At 49.8% G+C, this 13819-nt stretch overlaps 1 protein-coding gene across 1 annotated transcript in view; it reads right to left on the minus strand.

Annotated features, from left to right (window-relative positions):
• The window catches only part of LOC311106745 (ryanodine receptor 3-like), a gene marked incomplete at both ends in the record, with an annotated part of 179129 nt that extends 178855 nt beyond the window's left edge, over positions 1-274 (minus strand). Inside the window, one exon of the mRNA XM_084149143.1 lies at positions 244-274. Coding sequence (XP_084005269.1) covers positions 244-274 — 31 coding nt within the window. The remainder of the gene's footprint in view (positions 1-243) is intronic.
• Between the last annotated feature and the right edge of the window lie 13545 nt (positions 275-13819).

Consider the following 13819-nt stretch of genomic DNA (forward strand, 5'->3'; position numbering starts at 1 on the left):
AGGATGTGTTACTGTCGCTCTGGTCCCCTCTCTCTATCCCTCTATCCTTCCTTCCTTCCTTCCTTCCTTCCTTCCTTCCTTCCTTCCTTCCTTCTCCCTCTATCCCTCCCCAGCCCAACAGCTCCCTTCAAAGCATGTGTTACTGTCCCTCCATACCTCCCTCCAGTCCACCTCTCCCTCTATCACTTCATTCTTCTATCCCTCTATCCACCCCCCTCCGCCAGCCAGCCCCTGAGTCTGTACCTTCCAGCCCTGGCCTGACAGCTTCCTTCATTAGTGGCCTGGAGGCCTGACAACTCCCTTCATTAGTGGCCTGGAGGCCTGACAGCTCCCTTCATTAGTGGCCTGGTCAGGAGGCCTGACAGCTCCCTTCATTAGTGGCCTGGTCAGGAGGCCTGACAGCTCCCTTCATTAGTGGCCTGGCTAGTGAAGGCCTGACAGCTCCCTTCATTAGTGTCCTGGCTAGTGGTCAGGAGGCCTGACAGCTCTCTTCATTAGTGGCCTGGCTAGTGAAGGTCTGACAGCTCCCTTCATTAGTGGCCTGGCTAGTGGTCTGGAGGTCTGACAGCTCCCTTCATTAGTGGCCTGGCTAGTGAAGGTCTGACAGCTCCCTTCATTAGTGGCCTGGCTAGTGGTCAGGAGGTCTGACAGCTCCCTTCATTAGTGTCCTGGCTAGTGGTCAGGAGGCCTGACAGCTCCCTTCATTAGTGTCCTGGCTAGTGGTCAGGAGGTCTGACAGCTCCCTTCATTAGTGGCCTGGCCAGTGGTCAGGAGGTCTGACAGCTCCCTTCATTAGTGGCCTGGCTAGTGGTCAGGAGGTCTGACAGCTCCCTTCATTAGTGGCCTGGCTAGTGGTCAGGAGGTCTGACAGTTCCCTTCATTAGTGGCCTGGCTAGTGGTCAGGAGGTCTGACAGCTCCCTTCATTAGTGGCCTGGCCAGTGGTCAGGAGGTCTGGCAGCTCCCTTCATTAGTGGCCTGGCCAGTGGTCAGGAGGTCTGGCAGCTCCCTTCATTAGTGGCCTGGCCAGTGGTCAGGAGGTCTGGCAGCTCCCTTCATTAGTGGCCTGGCCAGTGGTCAGGAGGTCTGGCAGCTCCCTTCATTAGTGGCCTGGCCAGTGGTCAGGAGGTCTGACAGCTCCCTTCATTAGTGGCCTGGCCAGTGGTCAGGAGGTCTGACAGCTCCCTTCATTAGTGGCCTGGCCAGTGGTCAGGAGGTCTGACAGCTCCCTTCATTAGTGGCCTGGCCAGTGGTCAGGAGGCCTGACAGCTCCCTTCATTAGTGGCCTGGCCAGTGGTCAGGAGGTCTGGCAGCTCCCTTCATTAGTGGCCTGGCCAGTGGTCAGGAGGTCTGACAGCTCCCTTCATTAGTGGCCTGGCCAGTGGTCAGGAGGTCTGACAGCTCCCTTCATTAGTGGCCTGGCCAGTGGTCAGGAGGTCTGACAGCTCCCTTCATTAGTGGCCTGGCTAGTGGTCAGGAGGTCTGGCAGCTCCCTTCATTAGTGGCCTGGCTAGTGGTCAGGAGGTCTGGCAGCTCCCTTCATTAGTGGCCTGGCCAGTGGTCAGGAGGTCTGACAGCTCCCTTCATTAGTGGCCTGGCTAGTGGTCAGGAGGTCTGGCAGCTCCCTTCATTAGTGGCCTGGCCAGTGGTCAGGAGTCGGGAGGGCTGGCGCTCCACAGTGGCCACTATGTCCCCCTGTCTAACCCCCCCTCTAATCCACCAGAGCCACAGGTCACTGTTCACACATGTTGCCACCAGTATGGCCTGTCACCAGCAAGTGTTGCCACCAGCATGGCCTGTCAATCAATCACAACAAGCCCTGGCTGCCGGGCAACTGCCGTTGTCCTACACTCTATTTCGCCCCATTCAACTCCCTTAATTTATCTATTTCTCTCTTCAGCTCTTTCTTTCTCCTACTTTTCTTCCTTCTCAACTTCTCTCAAAACAATTCCTTCTCAACTTCTCTCAAAACAATTCCTTCTCAACTTCTCTCAAAACAATTCCTTCTCAACTTCTCTCAAAACAATTCCTTCTCAACTTCTCTCAAAACAATTCCTTCTCAACTTCTCTCAAAACAATTCCTTCTCAACTTCTCTCAAAATAATTCCTTCTCAACTTCTCTCAAAACAATTCCTTCTCAACCTCTCTCATATAAATCCTTCTCTAAAAGCCTATTAGAAGTATGCAGGCATCCATTGCAGGCGTTAACTCTACAAGTGATTCCTATGTGCTCTCTCGTTCAATCACAATAGGAGCTCCCGGCGGTTAAACCAAGATCCTGGCCCTTCTTCCCTATCCAAAACAACAACAACAACACAGCGGCACGATGCTCTCCAAGAGTAGCTGACAAAGTGTGGATCCTTTCTACCACCACCAAGTCATCTAGCCATCTTCCTCTCAGCTCCCCTCTCTCGGCTCCCCTCTCTCGACTCCCCTCTCTCGGCTTCACTCTCTCGGCTCCAGTCTCTCGGCTCCACTCTCTCGGTCACTCGTCTGTCTGAAGTAGTGGTAGTCCAATAATTAAACAGAGCGGCTACAGGTACTGGGCAGTACTGAGTCCAATAGAGAAAGAGTGCCACAGGGCAGTACTGAGTCCAATAGAGAAAGAGTGCTACAGGGCAGTACTGAGTCCAATAGAGAAAGAGTGCCACAGGGCAGTACTGAGTCCAGTAGAGAAAGAGTGCTACAGGGCAGTACTGAGTCCAATAGAGAAAGAGTGCTACAGGGCAGTACTGAGTCCAATAGAGAAAGAGTGCTACAGGGCGGTACTAGAACAGGAACAATAGCAGAAAGAAGACACTCACCAAGTTGTACGCCAAGACTGGAGTTTCCACTGGGACAAAGGGTGAGGGTGAGAGGTGTCCCTTAAATATGCCCCCTCGTCCCAGGACCGGGGGCCTGAAGGAGGGACCAGGAGTTTACACAAGCCCAAATAAGAACTTCTAGATAACGGTTCACTAAAGGAGGCCTCTGTCACTCAGAGGCCTCCTTTCTGACGGGACGCCATCTAAAATGGAGTGTTGTTACCTAGGAGACGGAGAGTTCTAGTGCCGCCCCTGGCTGTCTGGCTGGTACAAAAATAAGGAATGGTTGGCAGAGGGAAGTTAAAGGGATTATTTCTAAATTCTTTCCATTATTGTGTTATGGTTGATTATAGTTGGGTCATGATGAAGTAGGTGTTAACTGATTGATGTGAAACAATTCTCTTTCAGTCTGACTTTTGACTTTTATAAAGGAGGAAGACCTATGATTAGCTCAGACAATGCAATAAAACTGTAAAGGAATTTCTGGCCCTTGGGATTTGGGGGAACTAAAATAGTTTATTGTTATATCAGATTTGACCGTGTTTGTTATTGTGTTATAAAGGAGGGAAACCGGACACACAATTCATCTCCATGTTTGACATCACTTGCATATTGATTTGCATATTCATAATGATTATAAATGACTAAAGCATACATTGAGAATGTTGATATTTTATTTTGTACAGTACATGAACGTACGTCTCAAATAGCCTACAAGAGTTGTCACTGAATATGACAGAAGCTTGTTTATCCGTCAGATCTGTTTTTGATGATGAATGGCATGATTTGTTTACCCTGTCCCACACCTTTTGGCTCTTAACAGACAACCAAACCATTATTTATTCACATCAATCATCCAATGTCTCTCTACCGGTTGTCATCTCATCCCAACACGGAGTGAAATATTGAAGTCACAACTTAACACAGACACTGTATTGTATTTACATAGCCTAACTGAAACTTGAAGCTTGAAATCTAAGCTCCATTCACTGAAACTGTCCTCCTATCCATGACCCAGTGAGACAGTCACGATAATATGACTAAGCTCAGATAGGGGTGTCAGAGTGGGGGTGTAACTTTAGACCCCCTGGGGGCGTCTGGGAATCTGGTTAAGAAGTGGTTTGAGTGGCACTCAGTCCAGTCTGTGGTGGGATAGTGTCTGTGGTGGGATAGTGTCTGTGGTGGGATAGTGTCTGTGGTGGGATAGTCTGTGGTGGGATAGTGTCTGTGGTGGGGTAGTATCTGTGGTGGGATAGTGTCTGTGGTGGGGTAGTGTCTGTGGTGGGATAGTGTCTGTGGTGGGATAGTGTCTGTGGTGGGATAGTGTCTGTGGTGGGATAGTGTCTGTGGTGGGATAGTGTCTGTGGTGGGGTAGTGTCTGTGGTGGGATAGTGTCTGTGGTGGGATAGTGTATGTGGTGGGATAGTGTATGTGGTGGGATAGTCTGTGGTGGGATAGTATCTGTGGTGGGGTAGTATCTGTGGTGGGATAGTGTCTGTGGTGGGATAGTGTCTGTGGTGGGATAGTGTCTGTGGTGGGATAGTGCTTGTGGTGGGATAGTGACTGTGGTGGGATAGTGTCTGTGGTGGGATAGTGTCTGTGATGGGATAGTGTCTGTGGTGGGATAGTCTGTGGTGGGATAGTGTCTGTGGTGGGATAGTCTGTGGTGGGATAGTGCTTGTGGTGGGATAGTGACTGTGGTGGGATAGTGTCTGTGGTGGGATAGTCTGTGGTGGGATAGTGTCTGTGGTGGGATAGTGTCTGTGGTGGGATAGTGTCTGTGGTGGGATAGTGTCTGTGGTGGGGTAGTGTCTGTGGTGGGATAGTGTCTGTGGTGGGGTAGTATCTGTGGTGGGATAGTGTCTGTGGTGGGATAGTCTGTGGTGGGATAGTGTCTGTGGTGGGATAGTCTGTGGTGGGATAGTGTCTGTGGTGGGATAGTCTGTGGTGGGATAGTGTCTGTGGTGGGATAGTGTCTGTGGTGGGATAGTGTCTGTGGTGGGATAGTGCCTGTGGTGGGATAGTGTCTGTGGTGGGATAGTCTGTGGTGGGATAGTGTATGTGGTGGGATAGTCTGTGGTGGGATAGTGTCTGTGGTGGGATAGTCTGTGGTGGGATAGTGTCTGTGGTGGGATAGTCTGTGGTGGGATAGTCTGTGGTGGGATAGTGTCTGTGGTGGGATAGTGTCTGTGGTGGGATAGTGACTGTGGTGGGATAGTGTCTGTGGTGGGATAGTGTCTGTGGTGGGATAGTGTCTGTGGTGGGATAGTGTCTGTGGTGGGATAGTCTGTGGTGGGATAGTGGCTGTGGTGGGATAGTGTCTGTGGTGGGGTAGTATCTGTGGTGGGATAGTGTCTGTGGTGGGATAGTCTGTGGTGGGATAGTGTCTGTGGTGGGATAGTGTCTGTGGTGGGGTAGTATCTGTGGTGGGATAGTGCCTGTGGTGGGATAGTGTCTGTGGTGGGATAGTGTCTGTGGTGGGATAGTGTCTGTGGTGGGATAGTGTCTGTGGTGGGATAGTGTCTGTGGTGGGATAGTGTCTGTGGTGGGGTAGTGTCTGTGGTGGGATAGTGTCTGTGGTGGGATAGTGTCTGTGGTGGGATAGTGTCTGTGGTGGGATAGTGTCTGTGGTGGGGTAGTATCTGTGGTGGGATAGTGTCTGTGGTGGGATAGTATCTGTGGTGGGATAGTATCTGTGGTGGGATAGTGTCTGTGGTGGGATAGTGTCTGTGGTGGGATAGTGTCTGTGGTGGGATAGTGTCTGTGGTGGGATAGTCTGTGATGGGATAGTGTATGTGGTGGGATAGTATGTGGTGGGATAGTATGTCCCTGGCCTGCTGGCTCCCCTTCCTCTGCGGAAGCATAGTTCCCGCTCAGCCCAGTCAAAACTGTTCGCTGCTCTGGCACCCCAATGGTGGAACAAGCTCCCTCACGACGCCAGGACAGCGGAGTCACTCACCACCTTCCGGAGACATTTGAAACCCCACCTCTTTAAGGAATACCTGGGATAGGATAAAGTAATCCTTCTACCCCCCCCCCCCCCCCCCCCCCCCCCCCTAAAAAATAATAATTGTGAAGTGGTTATCCCACTGGCTATAGGGTGAATGCACCAATTTGTAAGTCGCTCTGGATAAGAGCGTCTGCTAAATGACGTAAATGGAAATGGAAATGGATAGTGTCTGTGGTGGGATAGTCTGTGTTGGGATAGTGTCTGTGGTGGGATAGTCTGTGGTGGGATAGTCTGTGGTGGGATAGTCTGTGGTGGGATAGTGCCTGTGGTGCAGGGCTGGATTAACGCAGGGTTTTACAGGGGCTGAAGCCGCTGGGCCCAGGCCTTTAGGGGGCCCAAGAAGCAAAAAAAGCACAAAAAAAGAAAACATATATATGTATTTTTTTTTACTGCAACCTCCAACCACAGGAGGACTCAGGAGTCTGCTGTCAATGAGTGTAGACAGCCTGCTGCTGCCTGCTGCCACTCTGCTAATCATCAGATGAGGATAGGAGAGGAGGTAGGGGGCCTGTCATGGGTAACTGGGGGGGCCCTGCCTTGTTTGGGTAGCTGATTCAGGGCCCCCCCACCTCGCGGGCAAAACACTTTAGTCACCACCCTCTTGACAGCAGAGAGAAAGTTAATTTCCGGCAATTAAACACATTATGCCATAGGGTGTAGAGAAAATGTTGCAGTTTTAAAGCAAGTTTTCTGCAATTCTACACATATTGCCATGGGGTGTTGAGGATTTTTTTTGCAGTTTTAAAGCGAATTACCTGCAATTCTACACATGTAATGATATCTGAGTGAGAGTGGCTAACAAAATCAATGGGGGCCCAAGGCCTATGGAGCCTATGATTTGTTAATCCGGCCCTGCTGTGGTGGGATAGTGCCTTTGGTAGGGTAGTGCCTTTGGTGGGATAGTGTCTGTGGTGGGGTAGTGTCTGTGGTGGGATAGTATCTGTGGTGGGGTAGTGTCTGTGGTGGGATAGTGTCTGTGGTGGGGTAGTGTCTGTGGTGGGATAGTATCTGTGGTGGGGTAGTGTCTGTGGTGGGATAGTGTCTGTGGTGGGGTAGTGTCTGTGGTGGGATAGTATCTGTGGTGGGGTAGTGTCTGTGGTGGAGTAGTGTCTGTGGTGGTGTAGTATCTGTGGTGGGGTAGTGTCTGTGGTGGGGTAGTATCTGTGGTGGGGTAGTATCTGTGGTGGGGTAGTGTCTGTGGTGGGATAGTGTCTGTGGTGGGATAGTATCTGTGGTGGGGTAGTATCTGTGGTGGGGTAGTATCTGTGGTGGGGTAGTATCTGTGGTGGGGTAGTGTCTGTGGTGGGGTAGTGTCTGTGGTGGGATAGTACCTGTGGTGGGATAGTACCTGTGTTGGGATAGTATCTGTGGTGGGGTAGTATCTGTGGTGGGGTAGTGTCTGTGGTGGGGTAGTGTCTGTGGTGGGATAGTATCTGTGGTGGGGTAGTGTCTGCGGTGGGATAGTATCTGTGGTGGGGTAGTGTCTGTGGTGGGATAGTGTCTGTGGTGGGATAGTGTCTGTGGTGGGGTAGTGTCTGTGGTGGGGTAGTGTCTGTGGTAGGGTAGTGTCTGTGGTGGGATAGTGTCTGTGGTGGAGTAGTATCTGTGGTGGGGTAGTATCTGTGGTGGGATAGTATCTGTGGTGGGGTAGTATCTGTGGTGGGATAGTGCCTGTGGTGTGGTAGTGTCTGTGGTGGGATAGTGTCTGTGGTGGGGTAGTGTCTGTGGTGGGGTAGTGTCTGTGGTGGGATAGTGTCTGTGGTGGTGTAGTATCTGTGGTGGGATAGTGCCTGTGGTGTGGTAGTGTCTGTGGTGGGGTAGTATCTGTGGTGGGATAGTGTCTGTGGTGTGGTAGTGTCTGTGGTGGGGTAGTATCTGTGGTGGGATAGTGTCTGTGGTGGGATAGTGCCTGTGGTGGGGTAGTGTCTGTGGTGGGGTAGTATCTGTGGTGAGGTAGTATCTGGGGTGGGGTAGTACCTGTTGTGGGATAGTCCCTGTGGGGGGGGGGGGGGGGGGGGGGGGGATATCACTCAGTGTCCAGAGTTCAGACCCTCCTCTCTCTCCGTCTGCTCGACTCGGCTCAACGGGTCTTGGGGACAGCCTGTGGCAGCAGCAGGGCGGGAACCTCGCTCTGATTGGCGCCTCTCTCTCCTTTTAGGGGCATGCTGGGTAACAGGTGTCGGCGGCTGCACATTGTGGCGGCTCCCGGAGGTAATGTCCTCTGTTCCCGGAGGTAACGTCCTCTGCTCCCGGAGGTAACGTCCTCTGTTCCCGGAGGTAACGTCCTCTGCTCCCGGAGGTAACGTCCTCTGCCCCAGCTCCTTATTCGTCACCTTCCTCCGTGGGGATAAAGAGAGGGTTTTCCCTCCGTTACCCCATACACTCTGGCTTTGTGTCCTATCAGGAGACAGAGAGGGTTTGTTCTATATAGAGTCTTGGGCTGGTAAGGTCCAATAGGAATGCAGTATTCCATTTGTAGCTGGTGTACTGTGTTGTTAATGTACCTCTAAAGGTAGTATCTGTAGACTTCACTATGGCCTATTCTCAGCATTTATACAAGAAGATACGTGTTTCACACCAAAAACTTCCTTCAAGTGTTCTTGTACCTATATTAAGTCCTTTGCATTCTAACCTGCACACCGTTTTTTATTTGTTGATTTTTATCTGTATTGTTGTTTATCACTTATTTACTTTGGTGCAAATAAATTAAACCTAAACCTAATATTGGGGAATAATAGCTGGGTTGAATACATATTGAGGAATTTCCTGGAGGATCTCTTCACGCAACACAACACAAGTCCTGTTAGAAACATTTGTAATACTGCCATATGACAAAGTGCTACACCTCCACCCACCGGCCATCTAATGGGGGAGATGGATGGATGGCGAGGCGTGGTGTCTTACACTATGTCCCGTTTCAGCTGGTGACCCATCTAATGGGGGAGATGGATGGATGGCGAGGCGTGGTGTCTTACACTATGTCCCGTTTCAGCTGGTGACCCATCTAATGGGGGAGATGGATGGATGGCGAGGCGTGGTGTCTTACTCTATGTCCCGTTTCAGCTGGTGACCCATCTAATGGGGGAGATGGATGGATGGCGAGGCGTGGTGTCTTACACTATGTCCCGTTTCAGCTGGTGACACAACACTACGAGGTATTAGAGGCATTTCCACATTCCTGATTGTGTGGGACGTAGCCTAACAGTTAAGAGCATTGTGCCAGTAACCGAAAGGTCGCTGGTTCGAATCCCAGAGCCAGCAAGGTGGAAATAATCTGCCTTTCTGCCCTTGAGCAAGGCAGATAACCCCCAACAACAACTGCTCCCCGGGCGCTGATGATGTCGATTAAGGCAGCCCCCCGCACCTCTCTGATTCAGAGGGGTTGGGTTAAATGCGGAAGACACATTTCAGTTGTGCAACTGACTAGGTATCCCCTGTTCCATCAGGATTATGTGTGAGCATTTCTCAACTCAGTGGCTCTGTCCCAATGGTACCCTATTCTCTAGGTAGTGTACTACATAGTGAATAAGGTGCCATTGGGATGCAGACACAGTGTGGTGTCATTGGATGCTGTGATGTGGAGAGGCTAGGGGGCTATATTTACTGGATGATATGATGTGGAGAGGCTAGGGGGCTATATTTACTGGATGATATGATGTGGAGAGGCTAGGGGGCTATATTTACTGGATGATATGATGTGGAGAGGCTAGGGGGCTATATTTACTGGATTCTGTGCTGTGGAGAGGCTAGGGGGCTATATTTACTGGATTATGTGCTGTGGAGAGGCTATGGGGCTATATTTACTGGATGATATGATGTGGAGAGACTAGGTGGGTTTATTTACTGGATGCTGTGCTGTGCTGTGGAGAGGCTAGGGGGCTATATTTAGTGGATTCTGTGCTGTGGAGAGGCTATGGGGCTATATTTACTGGATGATATGATGTGGAGAGACTAGGTGTGTTTATTTACTGGATGCTGTGCTGTGCTGTGGAGAGGCTAGGGGGCTATATTTAGTGGATGATATGCTGTGGAGAGGCTAGGGGGTATATTTACTGGATGCTGTGAAGAGGCTAGATGGCTATATTTACTGGATGCTGTGCTGTGGAGAGGCTAGATGGCTATATTTACTGGGTGCTGTGCTGTGGAGAGGCTAGGGGGCTATATTTAGTGTGGGTTATCACAGCAGATGCAGGACTTCAGGATTCACTTGTACACTAGTGTGTTCCTACAGCTGTCAATGAGGGAGGAGAGAGGAGACTATTAGAGTGGAGGAGGGTGGAGGGAGGAGGGAGGAGGGAGGAGGGAGGAGGGAGGAGGGAGGAGGGTTGAGGAGGAGGGAGGAGGAGGGAGGATGGTGGAGAGTGGAGGAGGGAGGAGGGAGGAGGGAGGAGGGTTGAGGAGGAGGGAGGAGGAGGGAGGAGGGTGGAGAGTGGAGGAGGGAGGAGGGAGGAGGGAGGAGAATAGTAGGGTGGAGGAGGGAGGAGGGTTGAGGAGGAGGGAGGAGGGTGGAGAGTGGAGGGAGGAGGAGGGAGGAGGGAGGAGGGTGGAGGGAGGAGAATAGTAGGGTGGAGGAGGGAGGAGGGAGGAGGGAGAAGGGAGAAGGGTGGGGGGTGGAGAATAGTAGGGTGGAGGAGGGAGGAGGGAGGAGGGAGAAGGGAGGAGGGAGGAGGGATGATCTGAACAACAGATACAGCAACTGTCTCTTCACAGGGTCAACGGTTTCAGTTTGAACTCAAAGAACGCCTCCCTAAAAAGCAATTATGAAGAACTGTTGTCAATACTTTTTTATTTGTTTTAAGATTGGTACTCTAACTCACCAAAGTAGAAATACTGTCTCCTCTGATTCATTTGGCCCTCGAGTCCATCAAGAGTTCCAGCTCTGACTCCATGTTTAATCCTTCCTTGACAAACAGAGGAAACATGTAAGACATTCAACAACATGAACCGTCATGCATACAGAAAGCAGAACACTGACGTATAACAACAGATAAACAACAAAGGAATGATTCACAATGAACATCATTCTAATAAAGTGGGTAAACAAATATAATATTCTGTTACCATCAGGAGTGGAAATGAATAAGAAATCACTCTGGTAACCCACCAATGTCAAATATTTTTTAAAGTTGTTCATGACCAGGTGACACCAAGCCCAGTGAGAGTTGACCGGGATAAGCAGAATATGTCTGAAACAGGTCATGCTTTTGGCGGACCTTCTTCCTTATAAGGTAAAGCAGGCGGCCCAGGATTTGTCTGTCTCTGACAGCTGCCTGGCCTGCCTTGGTCAACCCCCCCAGCATTGTGTGTGTATATGTGTGTGTGTCGCAGCAATGGGTAGTCATCACGGTAGGCAGCTGTTCCATTAGCCACAAATGTTTTTTTAACATGCACTGCACCTTGGTGGATGTGATTTTTGTTTACCATTCAAAATGACATGTCTTTATCCATCACAGGCTTGTGCAGTGTGATAAAAAGAAGGCAATTTTTTAAGTGAAAATCAAGCTAGAAGTATACAGTCTCTCGCTTGTGGTGGTGGTCCATTGGTATTTTCATTCCAAAGTATTTTCATTGCATTTTAGGGCCACCAACACATGTTCAGTTCACGGCAACATTTCGACTTCACACCTGTTGTTGTTGGGTGGCTGGGACTGAGAGACTCCTGTGAACAACTGTGGGGAAGGAACCATGGCTTTAGATAGGCCTATGCAGAACATTTTACTATGTTTCAGTATACTGCAAATAACTATCAGTCTTATTTTTCCTAGATATGATAAGCAGTTTATTTGCTTTGCGTCATAAAAACGTATTAGTGCACATAAAAACAACAACAAACATACTACTGGACTGAATGACGACTGTGTGATCACGCTCTCCGTAGCCGATGTGAGTAAGACCTTTAAACAGGTCAACATTCACAAGGCCGCAGGGTCAGACAGATTACCAGGACGTGTACTCCGAGCATGCGCTGACCAACTGGCAAGTGTCTTCACTGACATTTTCAACCTCTCCCTGTCTGAGTCTGTAATACCAACATGTTTCAAGCAGACCACCATAGTCCCTGTGCCCAAGAACACTAAGGTAACCTGCCTAAATGACTACCGACCCGTAGCACTCACGTCTGTAGCCATGAAGTGCTTTGAAAGGCTGGTCATGGATCACATCAACACCATTATCCCAGAAACCCTAGACCCACTCCAATTCACATACCGCCCCAACAGATCCACAGATGATGCAATCTCTATTGCACTCCACACTGCCCTTTCACACCTGGACAAAAGGAACACCTATGTGAGAATGCTATTCATTGACTACAGCTCAGTGTTCAACACCATCGTGCCCTCAAAGCTCATCACTAAGCTAAGGACCCTGGGACTAAACACCTCCCTCTGCAACTGGATCCTGGACTTCCTGACGGGCCGCCCCCAGGTGGTAAGGGTAGGTAACAGCACATCTGCCACGCTGATCCTCAACACGGGGGCACCTCAGGGGTGCGTGCTCAGTCCCCTCCTGTACTCCCTGTTCACTCATGACTGCATGGCCAGGCACGACTCCAACACCATCATTAAGTTTGCCGATGACACAACAGTGGTAGGCCTGATCACCGACAACGACAAGACAGCCTATAGGGAGGAGGTCAGAGACCTGGCCGTGTGGTGCCAGGACAACAACCTCTCCCTCAACGTGATCAAGACAAGGGAGATGATTGTGGACTATAGGAAAAAGAAGAGGACCGAGCACGCCCCCCTTCTCATCGACGGGGCTGTAGCGGAGCAGGTTGAGAGCTTCAAGTTCCTTGGTGTCCACATCACCAACAAACTATCATGGTCCAAACACACCAAGACAGTCGTGAAGAGGGCACGACAAAACCTATTCCCATTAAGGAGACTGAAAAGATTTGGCATGGGTCCTCAGATCCTCAAAAGGTTCTACAGCTGCACCATCGAGAGCATCCTGACTGGTTGCATCACTGCCTGGTATGGCAACTGCTCGGCCTCCGACCGCAAGGCACTACAGAGGGTAGTGCGTACGACCCAGTACATCACTGGGGCCAAGCTTCCTGCCATCCAGGACCTCTATACCAGGCGGTGTCAGAGGAAGGCCCTAAAAATTGTCAAAGACTCCAGCCACCCTAGTCATAGACTGTTCTCTCTGCTACCGCACGGCAAGCGGTACCGGAGCGCCAAGTGTAGGTCCAAGAGGCTTCTAAACAGCTTCTACCCCCAAGCCATAAGACTCCTGAACAGCTAATCAAATGGCTACCCTTTTACGCTGCTGCTACTCTCTGTTTATTATCTATGCATAGTCACTTTAATAACTCTACCTACATGTAAATATTACCTCAATTACCTCAACTAACCGGTGCCCCCGCAAATTGACTCGGTACCGGTACCCCCTGTATATAGCCTCGCTATTGTTATTTTTACTGCTGCTCTTTTTAATTATTTGAAATTGTTTATTTCTTCTTATTTTTTTATTTAATGTTTTTTTCGTATTTTTTTGGTATTCTTTCTTAAAACTGAATTGTTGGTTAAGAGCTTGTAAGTAAGCATTTCACTGTAAGGTCTACCTACACCTGTTGTATTTGGCGCATGTGACAAATAACATTTGATTTGATTTGATTTTGAATGACACTGCGGGAGGAACAAAATGGAGATTCTTGACAGTGGGCAAATTTTATTCTCAGTTGTCCCCTGTCCTTAACGCTATGTGATGGGTGGTGTGTACCACATGCCATCTCTTAACAGCTGCTGGCAATACAGCAGTACACCGACTGCACAATGGGAGACACGTCAATCAAGAATAGCAATATAAATATTACTCAAATTGATGTGCATGTCTCACTGTAAATCAGTGACAAACAGTAGCTGTCAGCGGAAGAGTGATAGTAAGCCATGGGGCCATCTCTTTTCTCTGCTTTCCATGTTCCCTGAGGATCCTGACTAACTCTAGAGGTGAGATTATATTGACTACTTAAGAGCTCTATACTCTCTCAAAGACAGGATTTAG

Source organism: Coregonus lavaretus (assembly GCF_964263955.1).
Source record: "Coregonus lavaretus genome assembly, chromosome: 31".
Classification (NCBI taxonomy): domain Eukaryota; kingdom Metazoa; phylum Chordata; class Actinopteri; order Salmoniformes; family Salmonidae; genus Coregonus; species Coregonus lavaretus.